Source organism: Punica granatum, chromosome 2 (assembly GCF_007655135.1).
Source record: "Punica granatum isolate Tunisia-2019 chromosome 2, ASM765513v2, whole genome shotgun sequence".
Taxonomy (NCBI): Eukaryota; Viridiplantae; Streptophyta; class Magnoliopsida; order Myrtales; family Lythraceae; genus Punica; species Punica granatum.
The window spans coordinates 22,042,164-22,059,632 of NC_045128.1; the positions used below are offsets into that span (position 1 = coordinate 22,042,164).

The window sequence follows — 17,469 nt, forward strand, 5'->3', positions numbered from 1 at the left end:
ATATGAATATTTAGTTGTCTAAAATATATTTATCACTTAATATTATTCATTTTGCTTTGGAATTTAGTGCTCACTGAGATGCAGCTCACACCCTGCATACATTTTTCTAGATAAGCTTCCGATTGCACGGAGGAACCACTTTTTGATATCGGGGATCAGCTTGGATGACTAGGTAGGAACCTTAGTTATTTGATAGATATCCTTTTTGTATAGAATGGACTTGAGAATGTTACGACCTGAAGATTTTGTTTAGTTGTATCACTGATGTGAGAGCGACAAAGAAATCTCCGAAAAAGTGTATATACCTATTAGAGTTGATGGATTGGTTATATACTTTGGAAATTTATGAGAAGTAAGTTTTTATGTGATAATGGATTCGATGAAATTTAGGAAAAGTTCTATCGAAATTTCGGGTCGTGACTTGGACCGAGACCGAACTTGACTAAGCCTGATTTAACAAAGAAATCAAAGATCTCATGAGTCTTTGAAACATCAAAAGTGTAGCACTTTACCTGACCGAAGGCATTCAGCTTACACATTTGCCTGATTTTACCCGTTCAAGCGATGGACAATTGACGGGATTATCCGCAATTATTTCGGTCATGCCAACTTGAATATCTTCATCGTGCTCACTGAACACAGCATGTACATGGCCCCAGTTACTTGATTTATGGTCACCTTTCTCTCTCAAAAGCCTCTTGTAGCTGGACACCTTGGAGGCTAGGTCGAAGAAGTCATGGAATCTCATGCCTTCGAACTCTTCTTCAACTTGAACTCAAGCATGTTGATGCATAACTTAACGAATTGATCTTCCCGAAGTAAAGTACTACATCTTTGCTTCACAATTTTGAAACAAGAAATGTAATCATGGACTCTCTCAGCTGGTCCTTGCATGAACCTCGCTAAGTCGACCAACATGACTTCGGGTTGAGTTCTATAGAATTGTACATGGAATTTGGCCTCCATCTCTTGCTAGTCTCTAACTGAATCAGTCGATAGGTTTGTGAACCAATCAAAGGCCGGTCCGGTCAAGGAATTACTAAACAAATGCAACTTCAAATAATCATTAGTTGCCACAATATTGCATTGGCTCGAGAATCGAGCTATATGCTTTATGGAAGATTGTCCATCTTCCCCCGAAAAGAATGGACTGAAGTCGAGCATCTTAATGCCTGTTGGGAACTCATGAACTCTATTAATCTAATCGGGATATGATTTTCGAAAGAGTGGCCTATCGACACGTCGCAAAGCCGGCCCCTATATCTCTTGAACGACTTGTTGGAGGTCATTCCGATTGATTAGAGGTTGCTGGGCATTAAAAGGAGTATGGCCTTATGGCGGCTAAGCTAGTGGTGGTACATGCCGAGGCTGAGCCTGAAGCTGAGGCTGAGCTGCAATCGGAGGCTGAGCTATAACTGGAGGCTGAGCTATAACTGGAGGCTGAGCTGGGATTGGAAGCTGAGTTGCAGCTGCGGACTGAATTGCAGCTAGAGACGGCGTATTTTGCGTGATTTGAGTAAAGTAAAGCTGTCCATGTTGAGTTGAATATGTATATGGGTCGGTTACTTGGGACGCCTTTCCTTATGATGATTGTTGCACGTGACTCTACACTTTGCTATTGTATGGAGGATGCGTTCGGCACCTTAACTGAGGCTACTGATGGCGAAGCCGAAGGAAACACCGATGTGGAAGGCGCACTAGTACTAGCCGAAGTATAAGTCGACATCACGGGCACACTACTCATCGAGTTAACGGGACCATGCAGCCAAAATGACGAGTAGAACCATGGTGGGCACCACATTCCGGTTGAGTGGCCAGGGAAGCCCGAGAACCGTTGATTGGGAGAAGAAGCCACTTTGGGAACCTTACTGACCGGACCCACTACTTGATCAATCTTCTCTTCGGGGTGCTTTCCCTTAATCATCCATTTGGCCATGACTCGCGGCCAATGCCTCCATCTTTTTATCAATATGCCGAATAATTTTGTCCTTTCATTGTTTCATAAGCTCGAGTGCCCACACGGGCATATCTTCCTTGGTCGATGTCGATTTTTCGAAGCTAATACAAAAGCCTTTTTTATCTTCATCAAGCATACGTCTTTCTTTCTCCTCTTGAAGCAAACGGCTTGCTTCTTCATCACACAAACGTCTTTCCTCCTCTTCTTGGGCTAAAGCCGCTTGCGAACGAGTCATTATCTTGATAGATTTAGCACTCCTTTAGTGGAACAACGAGTCCCACCGATCGTGCCAAATTATTTATCACGTCAAAAACGTCAAACACAAATTCGGCCATGCATGTGGTGATTGCAGATGTGCCGAGAAGCGATTCCAAGAATTGACGTGTCATTAACCGGCCCCACCGATACAAAGCGTGTGCCATGGCCTCGAAAGTCCGTGAGATTGAATGGCGACTAGGTTTTAAATCTTTGAAATTACAGTGCGCTTCGGACAATTCATGGCTCGAAGATTTAGCCATTTAGGGTTCTTCACAAAAATCCACTTGAACGAGTGTCCGAAGCCACCAAGCAACTGTGGAGCCGGCTTGATAAATTTCGACCAAAAACTCAGCCTTAGGAAGCCGAGTCGAAGATGGAACAAGTTCATGAGTACAAGTGAACCCGAACCTTGAGCAAGCTTTGGCAAGTGGTGCCGAAAAATGATAGGATCTCGCCTTGGTATCTGAATGCTCCAAAAACGATGATAAATTTGATTCATGAGGAATTAGTTGAAGGTAAAGGTATGGGAATTGAAAGTACAAGTATTGAAAGGTGTCATAAACGAAAGTGCGGGATAAGTAAAATACGATAAACGAAAGATAGGAAAAGTACAAGTTTGATTAATTGATGTGTGGAGAGCGTACAACGAACTTGACGACACGTATATATAGGCGTGTGCAATGAAATCCTATAAATATATCGTAATCGGATACGCCAAAATATACAATATCGAGATAACATCCGTAAATTGACTCCTAGCAAATCTAAATTATCGGAGAAACATCCGACTTATTTGACTTCCTAAAATCAAAGATAAGACGAGATAACACTAGAATATCGCATCGTTGATCTCCAAGTAAATTTAGCAGCCATAGAAAATAAATCCTCCACCTCCTCTGCCACATGCACCCCAAGCAAATCCATTTCCTCCATGATGATGGGCTCTCTTGGTAGGCACCCTTCATTCTAATCCATAAATATCTCGGACCTCCAATTAACTTGGCCTGATCCATAATAAGTACGGCCTATTCCTTCAGAATCAATACAAACATATTCCCAAAACACAGGAAAATTATCGAAATCACCAATTATATGTAGCGACTTGGCAATCTTCATAAGATGCGGAAAATAGATGTACGCACAAGTAAAGTTCATTACGTCCATTAACTAACCATTTAAAGTCTATTATATTGTGACCAAATGCATAGCCACCACCATTTAGAAAAACAAAATATTAATATGTTTTATTTTTAATTTCTTCATTTCAGCACAAATTTTAATATAAGAAATGTCCTAATTTATTTTCAAAGAAATGCAAGAATACGGTAGTATGAATATGTGCTTTTAACTAATTTCGAATTCTAAACTTCAAGTAAAGTTCGTTACTTCAAATTAGTAGGGCCACTTCAAGTCTCTTATATTGTGATCATGTTTTTCCAATTTGAAAAATTAAAAATTAAAAATAAAATTGGCAAGTAAAAATATAAGTTTACTACCATATTACATATTAATTATTATAACCTTTTAGAACATTTGAATCAGTTATTAGCAATTAAGGGTTCATAATTTATACACAAATACTTTTATCATTAATTTCAATTATATTTTATTTTGGTTATCATATAAACTAATACGATAAACTAAAATATTGATGAAAAATTTTCTAACCCGCGACATCACACAGGTACACCCTAGTTAAGAATAAAAAACCGACGACAGATGTGCTCATGTTGTACAGCAATGACCAATACCGTCAAAACTAGATAAGACTTCACACATTGTGTGGAATTTTTTTAAAATTTTTTAATAACAAGTAATTTCTAAAATTAAGCATATTATGATATTTTCAGAAAAATATATTATGGATTAATATTATTACCTTATGCAGGATTTTCATATCCTAAACTGATATCACATGATCTAAAATAGATATCTTAGATCGGTAAAACAATTGGAAATCTTATCATCTAAAATTAAAAAAATGGTTTCTTCTGTAAAAAATTAAAGTTTCTGAAAATAAGCCAATAGGACATCGTTTTGATTGGCCTTCTTTTCTTTTTTTTGTCCTTTAATTACTTTTTCTGACACCTTTAGTCCATGTGGAATTCCACGCCAAATTTTCTTTACTTCAATTTAACTTCGGAGTGTTTTGACAGATGAAACGAAGCTCAAGGACCATGTTGGTGGCTAAAATTCTTTGAAGACCAAACTGGTAGCCGATCCAAACTTCGGGGACCATTCCAACGGTGTACAATTTCTAAGTTAGAAAAAGTATTGCATGGTACTCTTTTTTTCTCCCAATTTCTTCTACACGTTAAGCATTAAGCTTACAATTTTACAGGATTTATTAAAGCATCTTTCAAATCGAAGTAGCTCTAATTTACCGATATTCGCTTTGAAAAAGAAAACGAAAACGAAATGTGATGAAAATTTAAATTAAGATCCGATTCTGCACATAGCATTTGCAGAGCACCTAACTATGTGCAACTGTAAGCAACTAGGAGCAATTCGGGGTTCCTCGTGTGTCAAGAAAAAAGTAATGGATAAAGGAATAAAAATTGAATCCAAAGATATAGAATGATCCTACCTTCCTTTCTCATTCAGCCCGAGACAAGTTGATCAATAAACAAGTAATAACCTCCCACAATCAAGAACGAAGATATACCACTCCGAGCCATCCGTGGCCATATTCCATGGAACAGGATAATCCTGTCAGCAGGGTGGATCCCTGTGTATCTCTCAAACCTGTTACCAGGTCTACTCCACTTGAGAAGCCGTCTCTCCATGGCGACATACTAATGATGTAAAGAGAAAGAAAAGCCAAATCAGAAACAAGAAGTTATAAAACCGAACCAGAGCAACATTCACGACTACAACCACCACCTGCATCTGAGATCACTTAAAGAAGCAGAAGCGGTTCATTCTGGCTAATAATAAGCCACTGCTAAGAATTTTACCATTGGTCTCTTCTTATGCAAAAGACTTGAATAACAGAAAAAAAATTATCAAGGTTTGAAACTTGAGGAGCTTATCACACATAAACTAAATGCGAATCTTGGTTAACAAATAACATGGACTACGGGGATCATTAATTTATGACAAATAGCATTGATGATAAATATCACGGATAATTATGTAAGATTGCATGATAAACACAAGAATAACTAAAAACAGATTTCGCCACTTTCGACATATATAAATACAGTTCACAAAGATTACAGGGATGACTAAAAATTTATACCTTGGGTATGACTGTACACTGTGATCGAGATTTGGCTGTGTCAAAACAATGGGAAGCAGCAGCAGCAACCACACCGGAAAACCCAGCTGCAAGACTAACAGCTACTGGGGACAAGGGACCAACTTCTTCATTGGACCTGCCAAAGAGTGCAATCAGAGAAAAGAAAGACCACAAGATCGAAGGAAGAACTACGGATTGTACGCACAACTACATTTTAGACATGTAGCCTCAAGTGATCAAAACAATCCGAAGAGCAGATAACAGAGAGATGGGAAAGAATAATATAAAACCAAGGAAGTATTTAAAATGAAGTTAACGCCATATCAGACAAGCCCCCGTAAGGGCTTGTATTCTTGGTCCCATTATCAGAGACAATCAAGATGTCACTGCACTGCAATTTCTACCATGAGGCAAATAAGATATTAAATCTCCTAACCATGTGAGCCTACAACAGATTGAACTGGATCCAAAAAACAGAGTTGTCCGTTTGCGCTGTGATCAAATTTCCTCCATGAAGCGATGCATGCATGAACACTAACAATATACTGAAGAAACAGAAAAAGATTATCTTCGTTGGGGGCAGTTTCTAGACCTTGGTGGAGGATCCATTCCAACAGCTTTCCAATCAAGCATGGCCTGGTGCAAAAACTGCCAAGTGGAAAAGAATAATCCACCAAAGAAGGAATCTCGAACTACCCCAGATCGAAATCCTCTCCATAAAGCCTTCCACCCTTCCAGGGAAACAATGTCCAATGGCCTCTTCACATCGCAGACAGAAGGTGGCTTACCCGACCCAGTCATCATCCACGGGTACTCTTGCAAGGCCCCAACCATATTAGGATGCTTGGAGTTTAAAGTGGACAAAAGGCTGACATAGTCATTCAAGACACTCTTGTTTGGAGAATACCCTCGTAATAGCCTCTCAATGAAAGGTGAGGCAGCTTTTGCACTGGGTGTAGAAGACGGGACATGAGAAGCAGATGTCACCTGTGCACGAAGTTTGATGAGCTCGAATGGGGAACTCACAAGTGACTCTGTTGCCCCAGCAACAAAACCAGCCATGAGAGCTTCATTCACATAAACATAATTGTCTTCCCGACCATCTGCAACCGATAAATCTTAATCATCGAAATTTGAACTACAATAACTATGAGCGACTCCTTTAATATGCAGAATACCATTTCCATTGGTGATATCATGACAAAATATGATTGACTTTTTAAAGGGCTCGACAAAAGAGCCACGAAGGAGGAAAAGAAAAGTTGCACGAGCATTTTCCAAAGCTAAAATACACTATAAAGTGAGTGCCAGAATAATGATCTCCACACTAACAGTGAAAGTAAGCAAACAGGCACTTGGAAATAAGAGAATGCTGCTGAGTGCTGACAAGCAAAAGAAGTATCATTCGTGCATCTGATTATACATGGAAGTCCCAATCTCAAATGTGGAGGAGGCATGTCGCCATTAAAAACCGTTGTGCTGATGATGACTGAGACTTTGTTTAAAGTTTTGGTATTGTATTAGCAGTTGATCAATTTTGATCATTTCGATCAACTTAAGTTCAATGAACAAGATTGTTCCTTTGTTCTCAAAGTCCCAAATGCTTTAAATGAAGACAACGATGGATTGGATTTTCATTTATTCCAGAACCTAATTAAATGGATAATTTAATTATTGGGCAACTAAAATTATGCACCATGCATGATCCCACATAAAAGCTAATGATCCATCGCTCTTGCCATTGTCATGGTTTACATTTATTCTTATTGGGGAGTCGGATTGCCTTGGCATAATTAGAGCCTGGGAAACAGACCTCATAGACACCTCCAAAAAGCACAGGAAGATGTCTTCAAAGTGTAAAATCAATCTGTGTCTATACCTTCTAGAACTGACGACACAAAATCGCAAAGAGCAGCTAAGATTGAAACTGGGGTTCCACAAAAAAATCACGGGAATTCACTGAGGAAGAATAGTAGTTTATTACAAAAAAAAAAAAAGGAAATAAATGCTGCTTCACTTAAATAATTGCTACTATTGGGGGGTCCATAAAGAATAGCATACTTCTCCTCATGCATTTTTACTTGTTTGAGACCAATAATCAATAAAATTCGTTCATGTCTTATAATCATGTTTGATCATGCATACTTTTGCCCCTACAGCTACTCTCTTGTAGTAAGATCAGAATGTGTCCTAAGCAAAGGAACACTTCATTAATATCATCTATTTTTTGCCTAACTATTAGATATTTACTTGGAAAAGAAACAGGTTACTGCTTTTAATAGTTTCACATTTTTCGTGTTTTGTTTAATATACTCGAAATATTAGAATTTAAGTTGTTATATTCTAGGTGATAAAAAGATCTTATCATTAGTCAAGAAGTATGAAATGACCTTCTAGAATAGGTGAAATACACTGCAAGCATAACCAATATTGACTTGTAACTACTTTCTAGAGATTTAACTTGGTGTTTAGAAATAATACAAGTTAGAAAAATAATAGTTATGTTGCCTTAATATTCAATATATTATAATAGATATTAATCTACTAGTAATTCACTGAAAAAAAAAATCTTCCATACGCAAAGCACAGGCCAAGTGTATTGCTCAAGATAAATTAATGGCCACAAACATTTAATCGAGAGTATTAGGAATATAAAAAAGAACAAAAATACCTTTGCAGAAAGCTGTCAGAAGTTCATAAACACCAAAGCGAGCTCCGAGACCTAAAGTTCTCCCAACTGCTAGGCAACAAAAGCCGCTGTATAGACCTACAATTTTCATAATAAAGAGACACCATTATCAGAACAGATATTGACTCCGTGTATCATTTTCAGCATTCATCTTCTATAACTGACTTCCCTGAGGAGAAGCATCGCTTCATCATGCATTGACATACTATCCTTTCATTTTCATGAGGTAAATAGGAAATGCAGTGTTTATCTCTAACAAGTTGAGTCATTCTCTAGTGGAACAATCTTGGCACTAGGCATACAACAAACCTCTTGGTTACCCATGAACTACAGTGGTTTCTCGAGAAAAATATGCTAAGGAAATCGACATCCACCAAGCAATTATTTTACATGGACTCTCCAATGCTGCAACGCAACCCTCAGAGCTAGATATATATAGGGTGTAAAGGGCAACCATATAGCATACATAGCCCATTAAATTATTTCTGAGTCATTCAGAATGCTTCTATGCGGTTATCATATCTTTGCAAATTAACAATGGCCCACTACCCTAACCTATGAATATACTTGGTAAAAAGTAAGCAATTAATAGACCTCTGAAGTTGAAATATAATTTTCCATCTTAAGGTGCATGTAACTGACTTTCAGTGTTAGTTCTAGCAAATTAGAGATAACCAGTGTTGGACAAGTCACAAACTGCATAAGAATATCTTGGGAAGCCTTCAGTTGCAACTGGCAAAATCAACGCATACCGTTGGAGTTCACTTACAAGTGTGGACATCCTAACTACGCTGGAAATAGAAACAGAGATGGAGGCACAATAGTAGAAAATGTTTGACATTTTACTCACATTATTATAACAATTATAAGTTGATAATAGAAGCACATATACACAACTTATTTAATTCAGTAGATATGATGAAGGTGCACTGCAAAACAACCTGAAGTTCCTGATAAAGCACGAACAGTTTCTAGGGCCCGAGTTGGGGTTAATTGTTTACCAGGACCAGAGCCAACCTGTTTTCACAATAAAAAATACATGTATAATAAAAATCTGTCCCATATTTGGTGTTGAAATCTTTATCAAGACAAGAAGTGACACCCAATCCTTGGGTTATCAATCCTTCACATCCATTACATGACCCTGTGATGTGATTAGGAAGAGGAAGATATTGCTTTCTCAACCAGGAAAAACTAATCAAACTTCAGAACAATCAGGTATTCTCTATATTATTTTAGAAAAAAGCTTCCAACAACTTGTAGCTTACTAATATGTCAATTACTTAATAATCTGTAAGTTTTGTATGTTACTGCAACTTTTTCATACATAATTTTAAGTAAACTTAGTAATGTTCCAGTGATAATCTTAAAAGAGCTTTCTAATATAGGAATGAAATCAAGACGTGCGATGCAAAAAGAAAATAAAGGTAGGTGTACGACTCTATGTGTACTCCGGAATGGAATGGAATGAAATAAGTATCCCATCCATGCACTCCAGTTTCCTATTTGGTGTCAGTTTAATGAGTTGGAAAGGACATTCATTAGGATGACATTTTTTCCTTGGAATTGATGGAACGAGCATTCCTTCAAAAAAGTCAAATAATGCTGATTACCTAAAAACTTTTTATGTAAGTATCAAACTTTGTGTTTTAATTTATTACATATCTAAAACTACATTAAATCATCTTGGTAAATGAGGTCAATGCTTTCAATTACTCTCTTTCAAACTTCAAGTTCAACCCAAAAATCATTATTTTTCTCTAGATATCATTACATTTAATTCTATCAAATCCATTTATTTTGATTCTTGTGTACCAAGCATGTAAATATGATTTCGTCAAATTGCAAGTTTTAATTGAATTTTTGACATGACAGACTGCAATTCAACACAAATATAAACATGTTACAACAAAATTTCCACACCAACAGATAAGGAAAATGGCATGAAATTTATTTGTCATTTTAAAAATATTCATCACTACTGGCAACTTTAATTTGTAAGAAGTATTACAAGCCTATCCTTAAATTCTGACCTAATAGGCTGTAGGAACTTTATGGTAATTACCACCAAAAGAGAACAGAGGAAAACAAAGCTCTGCACAATTCGTGAAGCAAAAAAACCTGAATGAGGGTCTTGACAGTGTCGAGAGGGTAGGTAACCGCCGTGCCGAAAGTTACAGAAGCAGCGGCAGCAACCGCATGAGTTGCGTACATATGGTTCTCCAAGAATTTCTCCATCCCTTCTCAGTAGTATCCATTCAACCATGTAAACAGGCAAGAAGATCCCAAAACAATTTAGAGACTGGAAATGAAGTTGAAGCAAAGAGCTAAACAAAGGAAGACATAAAATGAAAATTTGCAAGCAAAAGGTCACATAAGTCAATGAAGTACACTCCTCTAAAGGGTTGATTTTCTTTAGAGAGTGTTCAGTCAGGCAATCCAAAAATATTATCCTGACAAACGAACAAAAAGAAATCACATGAGGATGACCAGGGTAAATATCTATTAAGGGTTTGAAGTCCCCCCGGAAAGGGTTCTTTGGATTTGCGACCCAAGTGAAAGCTTTCGAAACACTAGGTGCTGAAGTCCAAAATGAAGATGCTAATACTTGCTTTCATTTTCATCTAAGCTCCTTGCTGAATGGCCAAATGCTTAATAACAATGCGATGCAAGTATGGAAATAATACCATCCAACCATGATTTCAAAGATCAACTTACATCTAGAAAGTAGACTATCCACTAAACAATGAAGTGCAGGAATTTAAAGAATAGAAATGAAAAAAACATGAAAAGCAGAACGTTGGCAATGTATAAAACAGATAACAACAGGCCCGTACTATTTAAACCGAGATCAAGGTCCCTAGAAGTCACTAGGCTTTCGTAACCCGTCTGTGGCAACAGTCTCAGCGAAGGACCTGTCTTGGCTACCTCAAAGAAGCTGGGGTTTTAGCAGTAATCCAAATAACATATTTACTACTAGGTCATGACACTAACCACTTACGTTTTTATCGACTCAGTTTGCAATCTTGAGATCCCAATTAGGGGCATCATTAAGCTTGAAAAATTTCAATTCTCCAATCACCCTAGCTTGGTACCTAAACTTCAATTTACTTGCCCATATATTATTGAAGCTTAAACAACCATTTATGAAAAATACTATCTATGAAATATATAGTCCAATACGATGCAAATTTCCTAGAATTAATAAAATGACCCAAACATTTCCATGCTGACTCTCAATGTCCTAAAATGATGTTGACATCCTCCACATAATGTATTGACCCTAGGATCTAAATGTCCTAAGATGATACAGATGATCTTATGTCTCATACATAATGATCTAAATGTAATGCACATTAATCTTAAGCTTTTATAAATGTATCCAGATGATCTTATGTCCCATACATAATGATCTAAATGTGATGAGCATTGATCTTAAGCATTTATATATAATCTGGACAATACAAAGAGACCAAGAAAATAGGCAGCAAAACAAATTAAAAAGGAACAAAATAGGGTGATAATTTGCATAGATGAAACAGAAAAGAAGAGACAGTAATGATGAATTGCAAACTTAATACAGTAGGACATATGCAGTTGCAGCAAATATATAGTCGGTGAGGCACAGACCTGTATGGTGCAGGAACAGGCAAAAACAACTAATATAGGTAAAAGTTGATCAAAACAAGGGACGTATATAAGACATAATACCATGTAAACAGGCTGAAAACATATAAAGCAGATCCGAGGGGGACAGACATGAGACAGTGAGAAAAGATTAAAAACAGAGAAAAACAAACTAAAACTGGAGAAAAGAAAACATACACAAAACAGTGACAGGGGGATACAGACAGAAGAGAGACAAAGCATAGCAGACAAATCACATGATCAGACATTAAATAATATAAATTCATAATCACAGACTGAAAGTAGTAAAGATTAAAGACAGGGATTTGACAAAGAAGAAAGAACTAGCCAATGTTGTGTGAGGGATGTTCGACATTTAGGACTAGAAGAGACATGACGGATGTTTTCCTAGTCTTCAACAGAATGAAATATTAACACTAACGAAGATGATGTTACACAGAATAACAACAGAAGATCAGACCAATAAAAACGATGAATGAAACTGAAAGTTGGATGGCCTTAGACTCTGAATGAACAATAAAATTTCTGATTGAATGCAACCATAATAATGTATGTGATAAGGGTGTATTTAGTCCTAATAAGAGGATAGGGACCTAATTGTATAGTAACAGTGAACGCGCTGAAAATATTTATAGTGAGGCAGAGCTGGGTGAATATGCACATTAAGTGGGATAATGTCGTATTAATTAAACACAAATTACATGAAGGGTCTTAGTCTAGTCCTTATGAGGTGACCAATATGAACCCTAAGCTTCAGGGTGATAACTGCATATCATAAACCTGCCAGAAAAGGTAACTTAATTCCAGAAAGGTGGATGGTACAAATGTTTTGGCAAGAATCGCTAATATAGACAACCAAGAAAGGAGGGTCAATGCACTGGTTACTAGTGCATGACGCAGAATCAAGAGGTCTAACATTCATTTCTCACTATTGAAACAAACTGTGCATTTACATTTGCTTCCCTATCCCTTTCTAGCTCCATCAGCCTCCTTCGTAACCTACTAGGCAACTAGCAAGACAAACGAACAGAACAAGCTCAACCAGACGGGAAAAGCAGATCAGCCCCAGCAGTGAAATATACTGGAAAGCCAACTTTAATTCAGGAAATAACAGCAAAACACTATAAACAAACATGGATCAGTAGAAGCAACAAAGGAAAGCAAGATGCTGAGATAATACTCATTTTCTATGTCAAAGAATATACACCACCCACATTCACTAGAAAACAGATCAGCGAGAGACCCAAAAGGCCGACTGAATACACATTCCCTTTGACAAAGGGGAAAAATAACGGTCAGAATGGCAAATCCAAGATGAGGGCAGCCAGAAAAGAGAGCATAACAGCAATGACAAGAATGCCTTTCAAGGAGTTGAATAACGAATCAAATCTTATGTACCATTCCCAAACAATTATAAACCTATTTCCACGCATTCGACAGCTCAAGAAGTGAAGCACCCATGTAATTTCATCAAGATTGAACTAAAGTAACTGGAACATAAAATTTACCAAGCCAAAACATCATACCAGAATGCATCAGCTGCCTTCCTTAGAATTCATTCAAGTATATATGGTCAGATAAGTTCCTGCTGTGCACCACAGCTTTTGCCACGTCTGCAATAATTTACTGATTTCCAACCATTTTGGGACCCAGTTGATTGCTGCACGCTTCGGTTCATGAGCAAACTCACATGCACATTGAAGTCTATTTTGTGTTGAAATGAGCTGAAACTGCAGCACTAGCGCCACTGCTGATCAATTGAGCTGGTCATGGTGGCAGTTAGAGCTGATGCAAGCAGCTGAGGAAGAAGAGCACAAGGAAGGAAAAAAGGGAGAGTGGAGCTGCAAGGATCAGGGCAAACAGCTGATCAGCGCAGGTGTATAGAGAGAAATGGATGGAGTGGAAACAAGCTGAGATTCTAGCAACAACAATGGGGAGGGAGTGCGGGGATGCACGTCACCAGAGCTGATGGAGAGAAGAGAGCTTTATGAGAAAGAGAGATAGCACACTGCAGAGCACAACATGGCTGCTTTAGAAAGTTTAATAAATAAATTAATTAAATTAAACTCTCGGTCTGCTTTTCATTGGTGACTTATTTTAGGGTCTTCTTGTTGCAGGCGCAGAAGACCCAATGATAAATACATACATTCTAACTACTCATCCAGTTCAGGTCATAACATGGAATTTCATATTTGTGTTAAACAAAACAGGAGCGAGGAATTTGGAATCTGCTCACTCCTGTATAAATACGATGAAGTTGGGTACAAGTTGCCAACCAGTAAGGCGAAGAAATTTTATGCTTATGACTTCAACATCCAGCAATAAGGAAAACAAGGCAAAGCGTCAGCTCCATAGCAAAGCAAAACACAGGGATTTTCAATGCACAAAAATGCAGAGCAGCATATGCTTTCTCCTACCAAATATATATACATATCATTTATTGACCGCGGCTTGTACTCTTAAACTGATATTTGAAGGACAGAAAAGATAAATGGAGCAGCAGGTAGCAAAGAAACCTGGCTTGGTAATTTCATCAAACACCTGGCAGACGACACCCTACCGTCTCTCCCTAAAAACCCGCGTTCCAACTCCATATATACAGATTACCCCCCATTGATACACAGACAATCATAGGCGATACAAGTGAGTCCAACTCAATGTGAACCCAGAACTGAAATGACTGCAATATTTACTATACAACAAAGGAAACAGAAAGTAAAAGAGCAAAAGTAAGAATTAAAGACTCATATAAGTTTCATTGCACGCCCAGTAATGGTGGGGTGGGGTGGGGGTGTGGCGGTGGAATGGACCAAGCTTTAATGCAAGAAAGTGGAATCAAACCTTGCAAGCAAAAGAGAAGCTTTGAGGCTGGCGTGCAGAGCAGCGGCGTCGCCCTACCCAGACAAAGGAGCTGAGAGTGAGGGAGGGAAAGAGCGGCGTCGGAGGGCTGGCCGGAATGAAGAGCCAGAGAATGACAAGGAGGAGGAGGAGGAGGAGGAGGAGGAGGAGGAGGAGCGACGATCGGAGTGATGGGGAGTAGGAAGGAGCGTCGCCGGAGTGAGGCTCGGATAGTTCAAAGTGATGCAGGGAAACTAATGACTTCTCCCGCGAGCACCGTCCGGAAACAGATATTTTGAAAATTTTTAACAGATAGCCCGTATTGTAATAATTTTACCAAATGGTACGATATTTTAAAAAAAATTTCATAACATAAAACGTCGTCAATTCCTTAATAGGGAGCTCGTGTGGCCGACGTTGTGGGTGCTACACTGTGAAAATTTTTAAAGTTTCATGTTATACTATAAAATTTTTTAAAGTTTGAAGCCCCACAAAAAGTCTAACTATGCAAGGTGAGCGCACAACGTCGGCCACGCCTGCTCTCCATTAAGGAAATGAAGGAAAATTAATACTGTACTATGCTATGAAAAAATTTCAAAATATAATGCAATTTGGTGAAATTAATAAGATATGTACTATGTAGTGAAATTTTTCAAAATATCGTATTGTACAATAAAATATATCATTCATAAAATGGCCTAACGTTTTCAATAGATTAAAAAAATAAAGGTTAATAACCAAAAAATCTTAAACTTTTCGCATTTTAAAGATTTTAGCATGAACATTTTTCTTTAGCCAGTTAAATTACAAACTATCGGTTTGATAATAATGTTAGCACACCGTTAATTTCTCCATTAATTTTAACCCGAATTGCTTACGTATACATGACAGTGCTACGTGACATACGGTGATTGGCCGAGTGGATCCCACATTTTTTTTAAAATAAAATATTCTGAAAATTAAAAAATAACAAAAGCTCTGGGGGGGAGCACCCTTGAGGCCCTCATCGTCGACCTCCTCGCTTGCGGGCTTTTTAATTTTCCTTCACACATGACATATTAATAAATTACAAATAAATTGCTAAAAAAATATTTTATAAATTACTAATATTATGTTTGAGTATCTATACAATTATATTGTTGATTGATTGATAGTCCTATAAAATAAAAAAGAAATTCACTATTAAATGCAATAAAGTAAATAATCTTTGAAAATATAAAACTGTAGATAATTTAATTGAGTTTAATTAATCATGAATTCGATTTTATGAGTCAATTTTGTCAATTATGAATAAAAATCAATATGGGCCATAAACTACATGTAAAAATTGGATTCTGCAAAAATACAATAATTAAAATTTTCAAATAATTAATATGCTATCCGTAATTCATAATTTCTTTTCACTTTAATGATCGACATATATTCATGAATATCCTTTACTTGAATTAGTAAAGTTAAGTAAAAACAATTATTAAACAATTAAAAAAGCATTAAATTTCAAAAGAATTTTGAAATTGGAGAAGAATATGGTCCGTGGGTTCCTTTTATTGGAACTATGTCAAAATAAAATGCATTAATAAAATGTCAAGTAAAAAAATAATGAATGGGATAAAAGAGTAAATAAATTTGATAGAAATATTATTGTAATTTTTTAGGAGTGATTTATTGTATTATAAAAATGTACAGCTAAAAAATCGAAATAGTTTCTATAAGTTTGATGCTAAAAGTTAAAAATTTCTTTAAGAATTTTAAAAAATTTAATAATGTTAACTTTAATTAAAATAATTCTACATATATGATTTTACTAATTTTATTTATAAATTATTTAACTTAATACTTTTGTAGATTCAACGGCATTAACTTGGCAATCGTAAAGAATTAATCTTAAATTTATAGGCTAATTAATATTTTCAAAAAACCAGTTAAAAAATAAAATATAAAAATTTCAACAAAAAATAATTTCACGCAACACATGGGTAAAATGGCTAGTAAAAAGTAAATACAATGACATGAATATTCAACTAACAAGTAAAAATACTTTTCTGAATATTCAATCAAGAAAAAATGAATAAGTTTAAATTTGCCTTACTTTCACTATATCCTCTATGATTTTCTTTATAGATGTGTTCACAAAATAAATATTGAACTGTTACCTTTTTTCTGGTATGTGTTAAATATTACTTAATTTTTCATTTACACTTCGTTTGATCAGCGTAATTACTTTTCCTAGTGATAATCATTTACCAGGAAAGTAATTAAATTCAGAGAAAACAATTGACGTTCATATCTTTGGGAGTTATATTGAAAATTATTTTTGTATGTTTGGAAAGCTCTGGAAAATAGACATTTCACAACTCCCCATGACCATCGCCCTCCCCTACTGCCACCGCACTTGGCCATGACTACGGTTGAGAAGAGCCATCCCAAACTGTGGAGAATGGCCGCAGAGAGTTGAATAGAGAGGGACGGAGGCAGGAACAGAAGGGAAAGCCAGGGGCTGATTAATTAGGCCTCATTAGTGACCGCCCCGACAGGGATGGTGGTCGCAGCCCCACAGGCAAAGCTCCCGCCAAATCCATTGGATGAGTGTCATGAATAGAGGAATAAGAGAAAGTGGCGAGGGATGAACGATGATTGCGAGAGAGAGAGTTGACGTTAAGGGAGGGAGAGTGAGAGATGATGTGCAAGAGAGGGGGAGAAAGATGGAGAGAGGTGTTAGGGAAATCGAATTCCGAGAATTTTGTGGGAAATCATTTTCCCACTTTTTGTTCATTAATTATAGTTTTGAGTCTTCAACCGTAAATAATTCTTAGTTGGCTGGCTTCGTTTTTCGTTTGA

The 17,469-nt window shown here is 36.9% G+C and overlaps 1 protein-coding gene across 3 annotated transcripts; it reads right to left on the reverse strand.

Moving 5' to 3' along the window:
• Nucleotides 1-2,813: 2,813 nt before the first annotated feature.
• On the reverse strand, nt 2,814-14,936 carry LOC116194681 (S-adenosylmethionine mitochondrial carrier protein). 3 transcript variants are annotated; one of them, XM_031523554.1, is made up of 9 exons: nt 14,635-14,935; nt 13,320-13,634; nt 10,267-10,385; nt 9,087-9,162; nt 8,128-8,223; nt 6,049-6,559; nt 5,457-5,592; nt 4,803-5,010; nt 2,814-3,219 (listed from the first exon to the last, which is right to left on the reverse strand). In XM_031523554.1, exons 2-8 carry the CDS (start codon nt 13,327-13,329, stop codon nt 4,816-4,818), a joined length of 1,143 nt encoding a protein of 380 aa, XP_031379414.1. In that variant the 5' UTR covers nt 13,330-13,634; nt 14,635-14,935; the 3' UTR covers nt 2,814-3,219; nt 4,803-4,815. The 3 variants fall into 3 exon arrangements, with proteins under 3 accessions (XP_031379414.1, XP_031379412.1, XP_031379415.1); XM_031523552.1 differs by lacking the exon at nt 2,814-3,219 and having other exon boundaries at nt 4,616-5,010; XM_031523555.1 differs by lacking the exons at nt 2,814-3,219; nt 13,320-13,634 and having other exon boundaries at nt 4,616-5,010; nt 14,635-14,936.
• Between the last annotated feature and the right edge of the window lie 2,533 nt (nt 14,937-17,469).

Coding starts and splice junctions, on each gene's coding strand:
- LOC116194681 (XM_031523554.1), bottom strand. Junction 8,224..9,086: donor TGCTTTATCAGGAACTTCAG/GTTGTTTTGCAG, acceptor TGAAAATTGTAG/GTCTATACAGCGGCTTTTGT. Junction 6,560..8,127: donor TCTGACAGCTTTCTGCAAAG/GTATTTTTGTTC, acceptor TATCGGTTGCAG/ATGGTCGGGAAGACAATTAT.